This window comes from Anopheles ziemanni, chromosome 2 (assembly GCF_943734765.1).
Source record: "Anopheles ziemanni chromosome 2, idAnoZiCoDA_A2_x.2, whole genome shotgun sequence".
NCBI lineage: Eukaryota > Metazoa > Arthropoda > Insecta > Diptera > Culicidae > Anopheles > Anopheles ziemanni.
Genome location: NC_080705.1, coordinates 54,662,250 through 54,681,208, shown reverse-complemented (window position 1 = coordinate 54,681,208; position 18,959 = coordinate 54,662,250). Strand labels below are relative to the sequence as shown.

The 18,959-nt window shown below is 43.4% G+C and overlaps 3 protein-coding genes across 3 annotated transcripts; 1 reads left to right on the top strand and 2 right to left on the bottom strand.

Annotated features, from left to right (window-relative positions):
- Positions 1-878: 878 nt before the first annotated feature.
- On the bottom strand, positions 879-7,668 carry LOC131282267 (histone-lysine N-methyltransferase 2D). Its single transcript, XM_058311681.1, has 9 exons — positions 7,616-7,668; positions 6,350-7,294; positions 6,020-6,230; positions 5,734-5,835; positions 3,941-4,045; positions 3,614-3,848; positions 2,536-3,483; positions 2,311-2,445; positions 879-1,139 (listed from the first exon to the last, which is right to left on the bottom strand). The coding sequence occupies exons 2-9, from the start codon at positions 7,153-7,155 to the stop codon at positions 1,000-1,002; spliced, it is 2,682 nt and encodes an 893-aa protein (XP_058167664.1). The 5' UTR covers positions 7,156-7,294; positions 7,616-7,668; the 3' UTR covers positions 879-999.
- Positions 7,669-9,575: 1,907 nt separating this feature from the next.
- On the top strand, positions 9,576-10,506 carry LOC131281052 (acireductone dioxygenase). Its single transcript, XM_058310304.1, has 4 exons — positions 9,576-9,814; positions 9,881-10,090; positions 10,174-10,263; positions 10,329-10,506. Exons 1-4 carry the CDS (start codon positions 9,692-9,694, stop codon positions 10,452-10,454), a joined length of 549 nt encoding a protein of 182 aa, XP_058166287.1. The 5' UTR covers positions 9,576-9,691; the 3' UTR covers positions 10,455-10,506.
- An 881-nt stretch (positions 10,507-11,387) lies between these two features.
- On the bottom strand, positions 11,388-18,033 carry LOC131283156 (protein FAM13A). Its single transcript, XM_058312735.1, has 3 exons — positions 17,853-18,033; positions 15,841-17,783; positions 11,388-13,352 (listed from the first exon to the last, which is right to left on the bottom strand). The coding sequence occupies exons 1-3, from the start codon at positions 18,025-18,027 to the stop codon at positions 12,672-12,674; spliced, it is 2,799 nt and encodes a 932-aa protein (XP_058168718.1). The 5' UTR covers positions 18,028-18,033; the 3' UTR covers positions 11,388-12,671.
- Positions 18,034-18,959: the final 926 nt, after the last annotated feature.

Sequence of the window (18,959 nt, the reverse complement as noted above, 5' to 3'; positions counted from 1 at the left end):
ATATGAGTTATTTTGATTCAATGTAATAACTAATATTCGTTTTCTTCATTATGATATTCTCCCTTTTCCTTCCCTTCAATAGTGTTGTTGCAAACGCGTGCGATTTATCCAACTGCAAACGCGTGTGTCTTAAGTCCTATATGCAAGCAAATTGAAAAATCGTGCCTAATAATCGTCCTAATAGCGGTGTGGAAACAGTAAAGTAAAAATATGTGTTTAACAGATTACAAGAGAAAACCGTGATCAAAGCAACAATATTATCATAGGGCAAAACTAAAAAACGAAACATTCAGTGCCTCACAATTTAAAGCACCAGTGTGTGTGTGTGTGTGCATAAACAACAGAAAAAAGATACTTTAATCACACTCACAAATCTCCTAATAAAACTAGTCTCTAGTGCGTACTATCGCGGAATATTCCACTGTGGGAATCGATTAATTAATCGTTCGCAGTCTAGCCGTCTACATTATGTGTGGCTTTTATAATCCGCATTTCATTGTTAAAAAAGGTGAACAATATGGATTTTGTTTTCTTGTCGGGAAAATAAGGGTAGAGAAATGAGAAGGTAAAAATAATTGTTTATCACTAAAACAGCACTCACTTTTATCAACGCACACTTAGCATATTATAGCCTGTCAGTCTGTCGTCTGAAGTCGCCATCGCCGAAGGACGTAATTCCTTCTTCCTCTGATAGAAATTAGGTTGTTTCTATTAAACCGACAGCACTTGGAGTTTGATCGTTACGAAGAAGAGGATCTTCGGAGAACGATCATCTCGCCAAATCCGTCATTTCAGCCGGACCGGATTATATTGATGTTGTTTAAAGGTTGCTGGGTTGTAGATTTCGATTGTTCCCGTAGGTCTGCTGCTGCCGGGAATGCCTTGACGTGCCGACGTGATTTCAAGGACTACTCGATGTGAATCTTTTCTGGTTCACCAATTTGTTGTATAGTTTTTTTATATATACCGCGTTAGGTGGGTTCGGGGATCGGGATGATTTTAGGACTTCCAGTTGTTCTGCCGACTATTACTCGGACCGGGCCCGGATTGCGAGAGCATCTCCTGATACTGTCGCTGCAGCTCCATCGCCCGCTGCATGTCAGCAATCGATGAACCTTTGCCAGCTGCCGAAAGAGACGCTGTAAAAAAGCAAAGAGAATGAAAATGAAATAACAATAAAAGTGCTTAATAGTACACTCCCACAATCTACTGGATAAAAATACGATGGAACAATAATGTATGATGATTTGAATAAACAAGATACATTTTAATTCCAATATTTTCGATCAAAACAAAGCTTCTTTAATTTAATTTTTTATTTCGACATTGGAAACTGTTAGCTGAATTATTACATTTTCAAAACAAAACTAAATCGAAACTACTTTACAAAGTCAGTGCAGTCTTTTTTCGAGTTGATCGTACATTAGAGGTGTAAAGTATGGAAAAACGAAAATTTTTTTTTTTTATTAGCAAATGACTAGAAAATTAAATACAAAACATATGGATTTTTGTTAGCGTCCTTAGCTACAGAAACATAAGAGGCCTGCAAGCGAGCGATCAAAGAAGGGTATTGGTAGAGCAGATTCATGAAGTTTGTCTATAGAAAGATTCAATTGCACGTTTTAAGGAGCAATACTATTTTGTGAGATGTTTTTTTTATAGAATGATTAGTTAAGATGATGAGTCCCACCTCTTACCCCAACACAGGTTTGAGAATGCCTTGACGTGCCGCGATAAGTAAACAATATCTTCTACATAGATATATTGCGTTTTTTACGTTCGTAACAAATCTTGTACAAAATATACTTGACTGGAATACGAAAATATTCACTTAAAAAACGTTTTTATTTTTTACCATGAATGTGTCTTTTCTCGTTTAAAAAGAAATACAACTTGCACACGATGTGAGTATTACTGTCGCGCGCGGGGTTAGGATTTTGCGTGACAAAACTAATTGCGTGACAAAAAGTATGTTGTAGTTTGTATTCCCTGGTCAATGAAAATATAGAACATTTAAAACTATAGTTTTGGGGAAAAATTAATCAATTTCATCGCAATATTTCGATGCTCAAACACTAAAAGCTTTTGACAAAGTGAAATGAAATTATTGCTTGTTTACGACGCAGGTAGCTGCATAGATGCTGGAAAGTTGGCTGTTGTATTCCACCGCCATACAGTAAATCAGGGTTTTTTTTATTGTGGTGGACATAGTCGACTCATAATGATTGATCAGTTTGGGATGAGATTGGGCATAGTTTCATAACATTCGAACAACAATAATACATTAAGACAAACTGATGCTGATCTTACCCGCTGCCTGGGCCATCGCGAGCTGGTACGAGTACAGGAGTGGTGAGAACTGCATCATTTGAGCCTGCAGGTTGTTCAAATTGTTCAGATTGTTCAAATTGTTCAGGTTACCGGCCTGCAGGTTTTGCTGAAGTCCTGCGTAATAATAGATTGAAATGGGAAAAGTGTTAAAATTTTGCCGACAATATCGAAAATCGATATACTGGACGGTAATAACGAACGAACCTCTAAAGAGCTGTTGATGGAGCGCTGAGACGGCCGCTGCGGCCGCCGTCGAGTTGCTTAAATTCGCCAGATTGCCCAGGCTACCAAAGTTACCCAGTGCCCCGAGTTGCCCGAGACCGCCAAGGTTGGCCAACGCACTGAGCTGGGCAGCGGCCGCTTCGGCGGTTGCGTTCGCGGTTGCACTGTGTCGGCTGGAGCGCGAACTGGACGCAGGGGGTGGAGTCTGGTGCTGGTTCGGTGGCGTCGGCGTCGGCCGAGGGGTCGGTGTGGGGGTTTTCGACTTCGAAGGAGCGACCTGCGACTGCAGATGGGCCGCGTGCAGCTGATGTAGATGATGATGGCGGCTCTGCTGTTGCTGCTGATGCTGATGTTGATGTTGATGCTGGTGTTGGTGCTGATGCTGATGCTGATGTTGATGTTGTTGCTGCTGCTCCTGTAACTGTTGCAGCTGCTGCAGCTGCTGAGCTTGCTGCTGTAATTGCTGTTGCTGGAGCTGCTGCTGCTGCTGAAGCTGTTGTTGCTGAAGCTGCTGCAGTTGTGCCTGCTGCTGGCGTAGCTGTTCCTGTTGCTCTTTTTGGCGCTGTTGACGCTCGGCTCGTTCTTGACGCTCTTGCTGGGCAGCTGCCGCGGCTGCTGCTGCCGCTGCGGCCGCCTGCTGTTGCTGTTGTTGCTGCTGCTGCAGCTGCTGGAGGGCGGCCTGTTGAGCCTGCACCTGCTGCTGTTCAAGCAAATCGCGCTGATCGCGAAGACCGGGTGTCCCCGATGGAGTTGGATGGATCTCTACCGGCGATGGACTGCTCTGTGCGGCCAACCGCGCTTCTATCTCCTGCTCCTGCTGGAGGGCCTTCACAAAGGCCGTCTTTAGGCGATTCGTGTGTTCCGCCTTGAGCGCTTTTTTCACGTTGCTAGTCACGCACTGCTCGCAAATAACCTTCGGCTCCTTACCAACTAGAAACGGAGACGGGGAAGAGAAGAGACAAACGGGAACGGGTTAGTTAGCTACAACTTCGCGCGCTAACTGTGCGGCGTTAATGAAAACACTCCACAGGAGCAGAAGTAAAAGGAAACAACACAAAACCTGGACTGTTCTGAAAAGTGGGATTTCCTCTTTTACCCTGTTTTTCCCATTTCCAGACGGGCGTAAAATCGATTTTGCACTGCGCGCAGCGGTACGGTTGCTGCGGTGGATTTGGTTTCTTATCCTTCGTCAGATAGTCAACCACGTGCTCGAGACCCAGCAGGTAGACGAATTCGATATTGCTCGGATTCGGCACGAAGTGCATCTCTGGTGGTGGCGGTTTCGGGGGCGGAATCTGTAGCATCAAGGAGAGAGGTGAAAAGAGAAAGAGTCAAGTGTCAGAAACGTATTAAATGTTGGAGATTTTAGCTTAGATCCACTACTCACCTGAAGAAGTGTTTTCTCTAGCTGCTTGCGGAGGGCCAGTTTTGCCGAGGCTTGCCGTTGCGCTTGGCTCTGCGGATCCTCTCGGATCGATTGTTCCCGGTCACGCTAAAAATTGTTATTGCAAATAATGAGCAAACAAGAGAACAAACAAAATTAGTGATGATGATGAGAAAAAAACGAGTAAAAAGGAACAATTATAAAATGTTAGTAATAAACATAGGCTATCTGCTAAACCTCATAAATAACAATGGTGAATCAAGTTCGTATGGATTCGAAATAATAATTATCGTTAAAATAAACGCTATACAGTCATTTGACCTTTTATCAAGTGTATCAGCTCTCACTTAGCTATTTGTTTCAGCGAACTTCGCAAATAAGTAAAAATAGTGTTAAATAAAATCATGTTTTTTGAAGTTTGTAACTTAGTCATAAAAATTGTCCTAAGAAAAATTAATCACCGGAAATATTTTTCCAGTAAAAAGATTTATCATGACTGAAGAATGCGGTTGTACACGGCGGACATGTGATGTTGTTTCTCCTCCGTCCTCGCCATTCCTCAATCCGATTGAGGAGTAGAGCGGAGAGGAATCCAAGTAAAAAAATATTCGAAAATACTGATACATAACGGAACATTCAAATCATGAAATTAAACATACATGACTTAGAAAAGCGATTACCGCTAAAAGGTGCGGCACACGTACTGAAAGGTGCGACCATCGTGCCTAGCGTGCCCCCATCGTCTTAAAAGAGTCGGTCACCTTCTTAAGACTTTCGACATGATCTTGTTATCCCAAAAGCTCCGATGATCGTATTCGCGATAGATCACCGGATAGATCGCACTAAAAGGTCGTAAAATGTTCTATAATTTTTAATATTACACAGATAATAAGTATCTTAAATAATCACTCATGGTCAAATGTTGTGAACTATTATGGTAATGTTGTTGTGATAAAATTGAACATTTGGTAACCAAACGGAAATCTCTTTTGGTTATATTTTTTTGCAAACAAACCGAAATATTTTGTTTGATTCTACAGTTACTCCCAAATTACCATGGAAGATGAAAAAAGTAAAAATGTCTACCCTTACACTATTTGAACATGAATAGATTTTAGCTGCAATAGTTTCTCTAGAGTCTCAAGAAAAATATCGCCACAAAAATGATGATTTGAATTGCGAACTATAATTGTTGACGAACCGCGGGGTCCGCGACAGCCGAGCGGTAGCGCCGGTTAGAAAAATCGGTCCATGAGCGCCGGGGCTCACCACCTCAACGGCGTGGGTTGGAATCCCAAGTACTAACTTTAGTAGTGATTTGAACATAAAGTAAAAGCTTCATAAGTAATGTAGGCTGTGCAAAATTGTTTGTAACGACATATACTTCAACGTTGAAATTTGTTCGGGACAAGGGCGTTCGTAGGATAATCGAATAGTTCCACGGACAAAAAAAAACATTTTAATTTGTAAAGTCAATACTTGACCAAGAATAAAAATTTAAACAATTCGTTGAGGATAAACTTGTTTGCAATCCAAGATAAAAAAAATATTGTCACAAAAAGATTCGAATTTGATATCTGAAATTTGCTCAAAAAACTTTTTTTTTTCATTCATAACATTCAATAAAAAAGTTCAAAAGGTGCAGTTTGTCATTTTACAGCACTCGGATTATCCACCTGCCGTGTTAAATTGACCTGGGATTATCGATGTCCTACCGTGTTTGTAAATGATTTGTTCACTTTGCATGGGGAATATTGTTTGGTCCTTTGCACCTAAATTCATATGATAATACTCACCTTCAGTGAAACCGGTTCGACGGTGGTACAACTTATTTGTGCCGGTATCGGTGGAGCTGGCGTAATTGATACTGAGCTACTTAGCTGCGAAAAATTTTGCACCTGTGAAAAGGGGGGATTGGGAAAGAATGCAAGGTTTAATAAAAAATCTTCATTCATTGGCATGATTAGATTGTGGTGAAGATGGTCTCGACTGATGATGGTCGCTTTCTCTTTCTATAGGAATTATTTACGCATGGGAAAAATCAATTGGACCAAATCAACTTTACATTCCCGGTCGACTCACATTTCGCTGCTTCATGGCCGCGGTGGGCGCATTAGTTGGTGTGATCGTCACCGACGGCGTAATAGTGAGATTTGACCCGGCCCGAGATAAGCCAATCGGTAAGCGCTGTCCGGGGCTACTAGGTGTCAGTGTTGCTCCGCCCGGCAACGATGGTCTTTGGGAGCCGGCGCCCTTCGGAACCGGTGTAATGTTTAACGGTGAGCCTCGATTACTGCAAGAAAATAGGATTAGAGAAATTTAAAAGTTTGGTTGATAGTTTGGGGGTTTGCTGAGTAGTCAGTGCGAGCTTTTTAGTACGATGCCGCGGTTGCCATTGGATACTGAACTTACTTTACAGGATTAGAGATGGGCTTGTTGGACGAAGACTTCGAGTGCGCAGGCAGTGGCACGGCATTGGTCGGCGTGACGCTCAGTGAACCCTTCGTCAGGGCGGCAGGAATCGATGCCAGCGGGTTGGTCGCTAGGTTGACGTTGCTCGGCGTCACGATAAGGTTCTCCTTCATCATCACCTGCTGCGACTGCTTAAGCTTCTTCAGTAGCACTAACTTTGTTTCCTCGCTGCGCAGCTCCTCGCGCAACTTCCGGAGACCGCGCTCGCGTTCACAAATTTCCGCGGGTGTCAGCTCCTTAATCGGATAAATCGGTGGCATTTCCTCGTCCTCGGATTCGGAAAGGCCGCCGGAGATGCTGTTAGCACCCCCTCCACCGCCGTTCTGCGATCGTCCGTTCACTTTCGCCGGCAGTAACACGATGTCCGGAACTTCCGCGTAAGACTTCACTTCTGTGCGGGGTCGCAAAACACGCCGACCCGGAAGTGGTGAGGTACTTCTACCACCACCACCGCCACCGCAACCACCACCACCGCCGCCGGCTCCACTGCCACCTTCCATTCCCCGAGTTCCATTACCGCCATCGATGACAACTCCTCCAGCGACACCGGAGGAACTGCTATTTAGACTGCTCGAACCGGATGACGGTGCACCGAGCGGAGGCAGGGCAGGCGTGATGGTGAGACCAGAGTTTTTCGCTAGCGCCCGCAAATCGCGCGCCGTGGACGGGGTGATCGTTAGCGACGAGCGACCGGAACCGAGACTTAGGTCCACAACCGCCGAATCGTCCACGTCCATTCGCTCCATCGTTCTTCTGTCGATGTCTTAATTCGATTCTCTTTAATGCTTACAGTTTTACACAACACTTTTTCTCTTGCACTATTTTCTTATTTCTAAACCTCTCCCAGTTTACGACGTGTGTCCCGCCGTCTCGTCGCACACCTTCCTGATAAGAAGAAAACATAAATTACATTCTATTATACAAGCAACCATTGATTTGACGTTCGATTGAAAGATCGCTTAGGAATTTGGGATCGTATTCTTTGTAGTATTATTATTCTAAGAAAAAAAAACTTCTTTCGCGCTATCGTTCCCTTTTTCCCACACAAACACACACACACACACACGTATGTACGCACAATCTGCTTCCGTCGTCGCGACGTTGTACAGCGTTGTATCAGCAATCAACATCGGCGTGTCGCTATAGAAATCCGAGAACATCTCTTTCACCCTCTCCCCGGCCGTCATGGCTCCATCAGCTTCTTACATCGCACACGGTCGTTTTGCCAACTAATCACAGCTTTCGAATATGGTTTTCCGTGCGGAAGACGGGAAATGGGAGCACTCGCGTGCAATTACATAGTCACTATTTTCGTCATCCGTCGCACACCCGTTGTGCCACCGATACCGTTTTTTTCTTCTTAGACACCAAATCGAGGAACACCACAAAAGGGCAGAAAGGAATTCACGGGGATAATCGAAGGCAGCAACAGAATTGGTCGCTATTTTCACAAAGTAGAAGGAAATTTCATCCCTCGATCAACAATCGGAATAAAGTTGTAAACATACGATTACGCCAACAACGCACGACGGGCGCCCGAAAAGCAGTTCACAACGTTGCCGTTCATCTTGAACGACTTTTTTTTTAGTCTCTCACTGTTTGCTACGCCATGATACTTTTCGGCTGTCAACTTTTCACACCGCGAACCGTGCGCTCTAGATATCGGAACTATCGGTGTCTTCCTCACTTTAATGGTGGCGTGCCGTCATTAAAGCACACGGACAGCAGCATCCGCACCTTCCGCGGGCTGCAACTAAGGCAGGAACAGCGGCACAAAATATGCAGCACTATGTCGTGCGGTCATAAACACCTGGCAGACGCTGCAATTTAATACGGTAAAAGATGCACACGCGAGACGATGTACACTTCTCACACGCTGGCTTATCCATCCAATGCGAAAGGTATTCTTGTACAAAAAAAACGGAGGGGACGGAGAACGAAACAGACTAGCAAGTAGAAAAGTTAAACAGTTAATCTGTTTCTCCAAATTCCTAACCCTTCCTGCAACGAACGCTAAGAAGCACACTTTTAGCTTCTTTTCGAAACCGATAATTGCTCCAATATTGCAGAGAAATACACTTTTACACTTATCACTTCTAAAACTGGAAGCGAAACAAACTTACCAGGTTCAACTATTTTCACTTTACACCAAGGTTTCCTGAACGAAGCAACACCAACTGATTCGAGAGGTTGGATCATTTCAGTTCCGGCCATCTTGATTTTGTTGATAAAAATGCGAAAAAGTTATATGTACGTTAAATTTAACGTTTTTAAATCATTGATTTGAGGAAAGTGGAGTAATGTGGACGTTATTTCAAAGGATCATAACTCATGGGGCCTTCCGTTTATATTTGATAACTTGTAATTTTTCGTGGCTGTCAGGTTTTTCATTTTTAAATTTAATGCATTTTTTTTTCTTCTGTTTATTGTGTACTTTATTGCTGTTTTATTTAAATAAACGGTTTGTTTTTTGTACATAGCTGAATTGTTTTGCCTTGATCGGTTTCCAAGATTTTTTTCTGCTCATCTACCGAATGGATTACAATAGACCCACCTGTCAAACGATAAGTTTGCAGAACGAACCTTTAGCCAATTTGACAATCTTCTAACAATCATCGTTCTTGCCATCTTGGCATTTTTAAGCACGTTATTTGCGTTATTTTCAACCCTTAACACTCAGCGAAGATCGATAACACAGTATTTAAGTTAACTTTTCAAACTATCAAAGTGAATGGATAAGAAGTATATGCGGGTCGAGTTAATAGCATATACAAAAAATGTTGTTAAATCTCAAATGAGGCTCCGGTCTCGATCATGTTCGCCCTATGTTTTCAAATCAACACATAAAAGGGGCTAAAACTAATGCTAAACATTTCACATCCATTCCATCCAGTGTTTGAATCGAATAGCTAAAATCCAACACAGTCAAACCATAAGTCACATAGATTCGGATCACGAATTAATCAAATAAAGTCGGAATTGCACAAAAGGAATTTCAGATGAATCAAATGGAATCAGAAACGAGTCGAGTCAAATGGGATCTAGTCCTGTAAAATCCATCAATGGATTAATTCTTCGAATCTAGCGAATCCTGATGCTGCCCACACTAGTTCGGAACCGCCGAAGTGTTTTTGTTTTGTTTTAATTTTGCTTATTTGACCCGTTCTATCTGATCGCACTTGTTTTGCCGAGACATTCCATTATCAGCCAGTGATTTGGTAAATCGCTTGGTAAAGGCTTATAAACTCATCTTGCTTGGTTCAATCTTCGACCATTATCAAAATGGTGCGTGCATGGTTTATGGACAGCGAACCAACCGATCAGCGTTTGGAGCACCAGCTCGATCCACCACAATTTCTTAACACGGACGAGTTGTTTAAGAGCACAGGTGTTGAATATTTCAAGGTACGATTCAATTCTGCTTCATTTTTTAAACACTAACATTATGTTTAATATCTCCTGTGATAACAGATAAACATTCCGACGTATGATAGCGACGGTGTGCTGGAAAAAATTCGCAAGGATCGCGGTTATTCATACGAAGATGAAATTACCTGCTCCAAAGAATGTTTGACCGATTACGAGAACAAGTTGAAAAACTTTTTCACCGAGCATCTCCACACCGACGAGGAGATTCGTCTGGTGTTGGACGGATCGGGTTACTTTGATGTGCGTAGGTATGTGGGCAGCAATAGATTTGCATCATACGCTTTTATATGTTTTGATACAGCTTATTTTTCAATTCACCCTCTGTCAGCGGCAAGGATGATGCTTGGATACGGATCGAGGTCATTGCTGGTGATTTGATCATTATTCCAAGCGGTATTTACCATCGATTTACCCTGGACTCGAAGGTATGATCGGTCAACAGTGATCGTTTGTCTTGGGTTTAAACTTGCTAAAAAGTGTATCGTTTTAGAACTTCATCAAAGCAAAGCGCTACTTTGTCGGGGAACCAGTTTGGCTTCCGTACAATCGTCCGGCGGATGAAATGGAGTGTCGTAAGCATTATCTTGAGCGATTGGAAGCTGGTTTTGCTGGGTAACGGTAGTCGCCTGACGTTATCAGCTGCAGCTACATTACTCGTTGTTTCCGAAACGCAGTCTAAAACAATCACATTGAAATTTGTTTTGAATAAAGATTCATGTTAACATTTTTAAAGCATTTCGGATTTCAATTTCAACTAAAAAAAAACCTTAAAAGCAATTGTCTCCCAAACTTTCCATAATATTTTACACGATCGTGTTATTCTTGTAGAATCATTTTGACCAGGTTTATTAATGTGTTAGCACACCGGCATCATCATTACAATTTCCCATACATCTTACAGTATCTGCACGTTTGTATCTGCTATTCGTATTCTTTTTCACTCTCCATACACTTTTCGTCTCCATTGTTCCAGTTAATGTCGTTGAGTGTACTGTTGATCCGTCGCTTTCGCACTCCTATAAGAAAGCACCTTATTAAACTGTTCTTAGAGAACGCATACACAGTGTGATTCATACATTAACCATTCCAAAAATGTGTGTCAATAGAGCATGTGTGTTAATTAACAACCGGCCGATTAATGTTCAGAGTATCGCTTTTAAAGAACTATAAAACCCATTCTTGCCGACAATAAATAACATGGTTGCAAACCTAAACACCCAAATGTACCCAGTATCATCTATGTTTTATGTACCTGGTGAAGTATGATAATTATGATATTTTTCTTAAAGCATGCTTCCACCTATTCCTCCGTTTCTAGACGTTTTCGATACGGGATGAGATTTGAAGGAGACTATTGTTTCATTTCAGGAAGATTTGGTAATATTGGATAGTATTTGTAAGAGTTTTACTGGTGTTTAATGGTGAAAAAAGCATAAGATATTTACTTGTTTCCTCGCTATTCGATTCCTTCGCTTATCGCTCACCGAATAATAGATCTATTATAGCATAACTATTGTTTTTTATTTATTCATAACATATCTTATGGGTTTGAAATGTATTATTACATACTGTGCGAACGACGGGAGGTGTTTCTGTATTTTCGCAGTGGAGAAAAGTTCTGTAAAACCAATGGTAGAAAAACAGTGAGACACGACCATCGAACAAACAAAAATGCAAAACTATGTATCACAAAACAGTATATAATTCCTTTCGTCCCACACCAGTGTTCCACTTCAATAATCCTTTCTAATCTCGAAAATAAGTCGATTATAGTACATGTTTCACATTGGTTTTGCATTCTCACTAGCTAGGCTTTAAGTTGTTGCCCTATTTCGTAGATACTCAAAAGATTTTTTTTATACCGCTTCACGACTTTCTCTTTACGAGCTTAATTTTGTAAATATTTGTATATAGATTTTTGTATGTTCGTTTGTTTGTTCTTTGTTTGCTTGCATCACGAAGCTGTGAGCTTTAATTTTTGTTCCGTCATGTTTCGTTTTTCGTCGGTTATCGCTTGCTTTGTTTCTCAAATATTTCTTCTTCACTAAGCTAAAAATGTGTCTGTGTTTTATTTGTTTTGTGATTTATTCATATCTCATGCCACCTCGATCTTGTGGGAGGGTTATAATGCAGCATATACTTTGTACTGCATCAGTATGTTTTGGTTGCCTACAACGTTTTGTTTAATTTATTTTCTGTTTGCTCTAAACGTATCTATCTGTTAACCAAACTTTGTTTGGTAATTCAAAACCAGTTCCAGTCTATTTCAGAGTTTTTATTCCTCCTGTCTTCATCGTTTTTTTGCGCACATGTAGTAACAATTGTCGTTTACTTTTCGTTCTCTCATCACTTCATTCGCAGAACTTTAATCAAATCTAACTCTATGGGTAAAAATACTTAAAACAATGTAATAGATGCCCTTCTAATATATCAATAACAGTTTATAGACACCACGAGAAACGAGTGAAAAATACAAAAAAATCTACATTAAAACTCATAGTTTTACAGTGTCGCTTTTCCTAAGTTGATTTACAATCTTATGCACCGGTTGGATGAAAGTTTTGTTCTCTTCGCACACAACGTCCGAAGTTTTGGGCATATAGTTTTAAAAGAAAGCACGAAAAAATGATGACCGAAACATTTTTTTTAACCAAGATCAACTCTGCTTATCACTTTCATGAAAGAATAAACTTCGAGCTCCCAAAAAGAACACACCTTTCTGTATCATTTAAATCATTTACATTGCAATGTGCCCAGGTATACACTATAGAACAACAACAAAGGTTTTCGATCATGGGTAACAGGGAGCATTGAGAGAAAACCTTCGTGTACATTAAACCTGCATTTGCTTCTTGAATAGTGCATCGATTAGTCGCAGCTTGGCCTTTTTTTGTTTGTAGAGAGCGTACGTTTCCTCGATCGATTTGCGGTCCGACTTCAGCATCTTCCGGCCGGTCGTCTCCTCGAACTGCTGCTCGAAATCCTTAATCGTGCGGCGCAGTTCCTTCTTCTCCTCGCGCGTAGCATCGTAGTGCTGCCACAGCTCGTCCGGCGTCATAGAGTGGATATTTTCAGTGGCAGAATTGCTGGTGGTAGTTGTGGTGGTCGCTTCCGACGCTTCGTCCGTCGATTGCTGCCCGGCGACGCCGAGGGTGTCCGTGGGTGACTGGATCATGGAGGTGGCCGACGGGGGCGATATGTCGGTGGATGGCGTCGTCGTACCAGCGACAATTGCGAGCGCCTCGTGCTCGAGAATGGTTGGCATCAGCGAGCTGGCAACGCCGCAGGGTCCACTGATTGAGTTGGCACGGTTTACCAGGCGCTTGATCAGCCGATAGCGGTCGTACAGGGGTCGGGCCGCGTCACGTTCTTCGCGGCTCGCCGGTCGGCCGTACATCGACTCCAGGTAGAGTAGGGCGCGTTGCACAGACGCTTTCTCCTCGGTCAGCTGCTCATTCGAGAGAAACTCCAGGTTTTCGCTGCGATGTTCCGACTCACGTTTGTCCGTAAGGCGCTGGAAGAGAGGTGAGAGAGTAACATAAACACTTATAAATTGCATGACCATTTCATTAGAAATAAATGTAACATTCATGTTAAGCGACCAACGTTTAGATTTTGTTTGGGTCTAGAAACAGGAACAAATATACCCTGCATCGTATCGTTTCTGGGAAATGATTACGCCCATTAATCCACTTTCTCTGTAGTGGGTGTTGTTATCTACAAATTACCCACCCTTTAGCAAACATCTTCCATGCCTTGGTTCGTTCGCAAACCGCACAAATCAGTAGAAGGTGTGTCCCTGGTAGTAAAACTATAATTTAAAGTCCAAACGAATTACATATAATCCCCAGTTTCATGGTGTGTAAAAAGGGAGCTTCTGAAAGGAATTGTCCTGATTGGTGTGATGTCACCCCATCGTAAGAGCTAACATCATGTGGACGTTGTTGTTGGCCATAAATTCTTCTCGTTCTCAAGCGCGATAAGCGCATGGCTAACAAGTTATCGCCTGAAACCTTCTTGAACAACAAACTCATCGTTCCACTTAAAGGGCATACGATACAATTGAGGCATCACCGAGAAGAATGAGAAGGAGAAGGAGACCGAGGCTCATACTAAGCATTACTTGCAAAAGGGTTTTTTTTTCTAAAACATACCTTCTCCTTACTCCTCTTCATGCACCCTGGGGGTCTTTGGAATTGATGTATTCACTCACAACCGCGAGGAATCGGTTCAAGGCCTAGTGCATTCGATTAAGTATAATAAAACAACCAAAGAAGCAACTATCGCAGTTTCTATTTTCACCTCCATTGGTTCTCACTCGCAAACGGGGTGGACAATGGTTTCAACGTTGACAAGCACGACACGATCGAGCATTTCGACCGGACAACGGCCGCCAGAGTGTAGGCACGTACGCACCAGCGTGCCCGGAACAGTGTGGTCGATAGATCGGTAACATGACACTTCCGCCAATATCGGTCCACCTCGTCGGGTCTTTTGCGCGTTCATTGTGCTCCATTGCGCCGGGCTGGTCAGAAGATCAACTGCGTCAAGTGAACCGAGATTGATTTTCAATCGACAACGACGAAAAAGCGAAACATTAGCATCGCGCCGGTTTGTTTGCTGGCAACTGGGCGAAACTGGTACGCGAAGAAACGTGAGCCAGTCGCGCTTCGATCATTAATTGGCGCAGGATGTTAGGCCGCAAAGGCCATTGAAATTGGTAGTCATTCGTAATTTTAAATTTTAAATAAATCAATTCTAAAAATGTAAATCACGTTTGGACAAAATAAACCTAAATTTCTGTACCATGGAATAATATTTGTAAAGAAAATACTACTCATTTTGTTTGACCGATTGCAATTGAATTTGAACTGATTTAAAACATACCACTGACTGGCAATGACTCACATAGTGGTTGACAAATATTTCGGAACTTTCCACGAGCCACATAGAGGTTGTTAAAAAATAGACTCTGGAAAGCTTACTCTATTTGTTTTTGGTTTAAAAACAAGCATTAGAATGCCAAAAACGATCTACTAACGGTTGAATAAGCCATATAGAAACCATACATTCGTTGACCCAATCTGGTTTTTTTTCGTGTGGCGACAAGTATGACGGAATGTCTCAACCAAGCCACGAGGAAACATTTAGCAAAACACGTGCCCAAATTCGTGCCTGCTGCACCCCTTTCCGTTTGCACCAAACGGCCGGCAGTGCTAAACGTTGCTAATGAAACGGGTGGCACACCGTAGCGACGATGATCAAACGGACGGTATCACCTAATTGTCTATAATTAGCCCACTGCCGTATCGGATGGGCTCGAGAACGCGTGTATACTCAAAGTGTCACCTCATCCGGTCCGGCCAAAATGGAGGGCAATTCATCGGCGTTCGAAAAGAAACATTTACTTCCCTTCGTATGTATGTTTAGTTTCCATAGCATGCATTATATTGATGGGTATTGTAGCAGTTTGAAAAAAAAAAACAGTATAAATTATCTAAAATGGAAACTTGAAATCAATATTGATATTGTTCAGGGTTTGAATGAATTTTAATTTTTTTGATAACCAAATAGATTCTGACAGTGCAATTAATCAGTTAAAGAACAAAAACTATGATAAAAAAATCGTTGATTTAGAGAAAATTAAGGACATACTTTGCAAATGATTTGATTTCAATTATTGAAAATTTCATTGAAAAATCAATCACTTTGAACAAACAATAAAAGGTTCTCAGCTGAGAGTTCAGTTATAATTTTCAACGTGATAACTCTATAAACCTATTAAACACTAGAAAGTTGCCTATTTGAAGCAATTGTCCAATTACATTGTTTAAAACAAAAAATCATGTTTTACTTTAATGAATCAAAATATTGCGCAATTTGTTAAAAAAAATGATTCAAAAATTCGACCGCCAGGATCGGAACAGGTTTTCATTTCATTTTTTTTTTTTTCAGGAATCATTTAGGACAGACAGGACAGACAAATATTATATGTCACTCACCTTTTCGATATCTGCGATTGTGTCTTTCATTTTTCCGAGCCGTTTATCCACCTCACCTTCATCTCCGCCATTATCACCATCACCCGATCCTGTGTGCTGCTGATTGGCCGTCAATCCTGAGGAATTGCGTGCGGCCGCTTTCGCCGAAAACACCGCAAGATCGGCCTTGATTTGGTTCTTCTCCTTGCGTAGCTTGTGCACCTCCACTACGACGCTCTTGATTGCCGGATCGGCCGACTTATCGCCGTGCGTTGGCCTGCAGCCGTGATCACGCTCGAAGCGCTCCTCGTACTGCGTTAGCTTTTTCTTCAGTCCGCTCAGCTTCCGGTTGATCGCCTTTACGCGCTCATCAAACATGTTGCTCGCGACACTCGAACCCGCAGCCGGCTTTCCATGATGGCCATGGTGACCGGGTGGAGCATTTTCCGCATTACGATGATGTGCCCCGTACAGTTTCAGCGAACCGCCGGATGGAATTGGACGCAGTTTGGCATGCGACACCGAGTCCATGCGCTTGGCGTGATCAAACTTGTCGTCGGCGAACCGCTGGCAGACGAGTGCCGGTGTGTCGTCTGGATACGACTGGCCCCAGGGAAGTTTTTCGCGTGGCGATGGCTGAGGTTCGGACTGGTTAGCCACTTCGGCTGCCGCAGCCTGATCTTTCTCCAGCACATTGTTGTCGTTGTAGTCGGAGAGGGGAGGCAGCCCTGAGCCAGACCTGGGATCAAACATCGGCGCGTCATCGGAATGCTTGAGCTGTTGCATTGCCGAACGACGGCGTTCCGATTTTGAGCCACCCGTCGAGTGATTATCGTGTTTAGAGTAGAAGTGCTCGTTGCCGGCTGCCAACACCACCGACCCACCGACGCTGGCGGCTGCCTTAACCGTGGCGGCAGCAAATTTCGAATGCTTAGTACTCCGGGCCCGCGGTGAAACGGACTTTCGGCCAGGCGGTGGACGCGTCTTGGAGAAACGTTCGCAGTGCCGTCGGCGCTCGTGTTCACCATCCTGCTCGCTGTCCGAGTCTCGCCGGGACTTTAGTATGTCGCGGCAGGGAGACAGACGGTGGTGCTGCTGTGATTTCCCCCCGCCATGATGCAAATGATGGTGATGGTTCAGATGGTGATGATGACTACCGAGCTGATGCACGATGTTGTGCTGGTGTTGATGATCCTTGCCGGCCGACAATGCGCCACCACCACCATTCGCCACGTTCTCAACGCTTCCGATGAAAAACTTCTTCAAATCGTCCGCACTGTTTTTAAGGTTCTTCTCGAACACCTGCTGCTGCTGATGCTGATCGGCAAGCTCCTCCGCGCCCACCTCGTCGATTGACTCCTCCGCGATGATGTTCTCCTTGTCGATGGAAATCTCCACCGAGAGGCCGTGTGTTCCGGCCGCAACTGTACTCGTGCGCTTCTTAAAATCCTCGTGAGAGGACACGCGCCTTATCACCTCCTGGCAGTTGGGCAAATGTTCCTCACTGTTCGATCGGATCAGCTTGCGATCCTGACTGATCGACGACGTGCTATCCTGGCGCTCTTTACGCTTTCGGCAGTTTTGCCACTCGGACGAGTTGATCAGATTCGGCAGGTACTGGTTGACCAGCACCGAAGGTGGGGGCGGTGGTGGAGGTAGTGTCTCATCGACATCACCGCCACCACCGCTGCCCGCCCCTGCATCCGTTGTGGGATGGAGGCCTCCATAGTTGCTGCCACTGCTTTCCTTACCAACCGGCTCCGCTACATCGCCAAGTGTGCTTTCCAAACTGTTACTACTTGCGCTGCTGCTTACCCTGCCCTCTTCGAGACCAGTGGGTTGTGCACCAACGCTGTTGCTAGCTGGACAGTTGCTGCTGCTGCTTGTATTGCTACCGCTACTATTGTTTCTGCTGCTACTATTGCTGCTGTTAGTGCTGCTGCTGCTACTGCTGCTGCTGCTGCTACTACTGTTGCTGATGCTACTGCCGATGGTGGCGTGCTGCTGTTGATGAAGATGATGGTGGTGGTTGACGTTTGCTTTCGCACGGCCGCAGCTGACGACATCGTTGACGGCTGTCGCACCCGCTACCACAACCACCACCGGATCGCTCTGACCGTTCGACGAGAGGCTGATGCTGGTCGGCGAGATGATCGTTGTCAGACGACTCAGGTCGTCTTCATTCTGTCCCAGTGATGGGCGACGCATACCGCACTGCAAAGTGAAAGGGAAAAGTGGAAATGAATGGTTAGCAAATAGTTATCCGAGAGAGAGAGCGAGAAAGTATGGTTTTTTAGATGAACATTTTTATAATGAATTAAAAAATAGTTAAAAATTATTGCACTTCACCACTAATTAATGGAGGCGCCTAGTAAGTTTCATTAATCGGTTGTGCCAACTTCACAATTCCTAACGTCTACAGAAATAAATTATTTTTCTATTTTTAGTTTTAAAAGAGTTTGAATCAATTAACAATCTATTTGCTGCAGAACATTACGTTTAATACGATGAAATTTTTTTTTTTCCCTCCGTAATAGAGCTGATGGAGCAGCCTGGTCCGTTGTAGATTGGCCACTGCCAAAGACTTGACCCCTTTTTCTGTAGGAAAATTGCTTTGTCCCGTCGATTGATTCAACAATGCGCCTCCACTCCAAATAGCGACTCCATAGTAACGGATGCTAAAATATTCTAAACTGATATTTTCAGTCCCCAAATAATCAATCACCAACCATCCTTGCTCCCCTTTCCCTCATGCTAGGGCTGACCTCCTAATCACCTCTGCTTTATCGATCCAAGGTCGACGACGTGTGACAAATGCAAATGCAAAATCGATCAAACTTTTCGGGTTTCTTGTTGTGCTGTGCTTTTTTCTACGCGTTAATCGACCATGTGAATGGTTTTTCTTTAACCATGTGAATAGTGACACAATCGAAATACGGCACTATGTATTTCCTCATTTATAATTGAGTTAGTTGCTTCAATGTGTTTATCACATTGCAGTAGCGTCGTGACAGACAAATTCATGACACGTTTCACTCAAGCATTCTTGACAAGTATCAATGCCGCGGAAACTGTCATTCTAATCATCCTTAATTCGTCCTGTGCGACCGTTGCGAAACCGTGGGGTTCTAAGTGAAAAC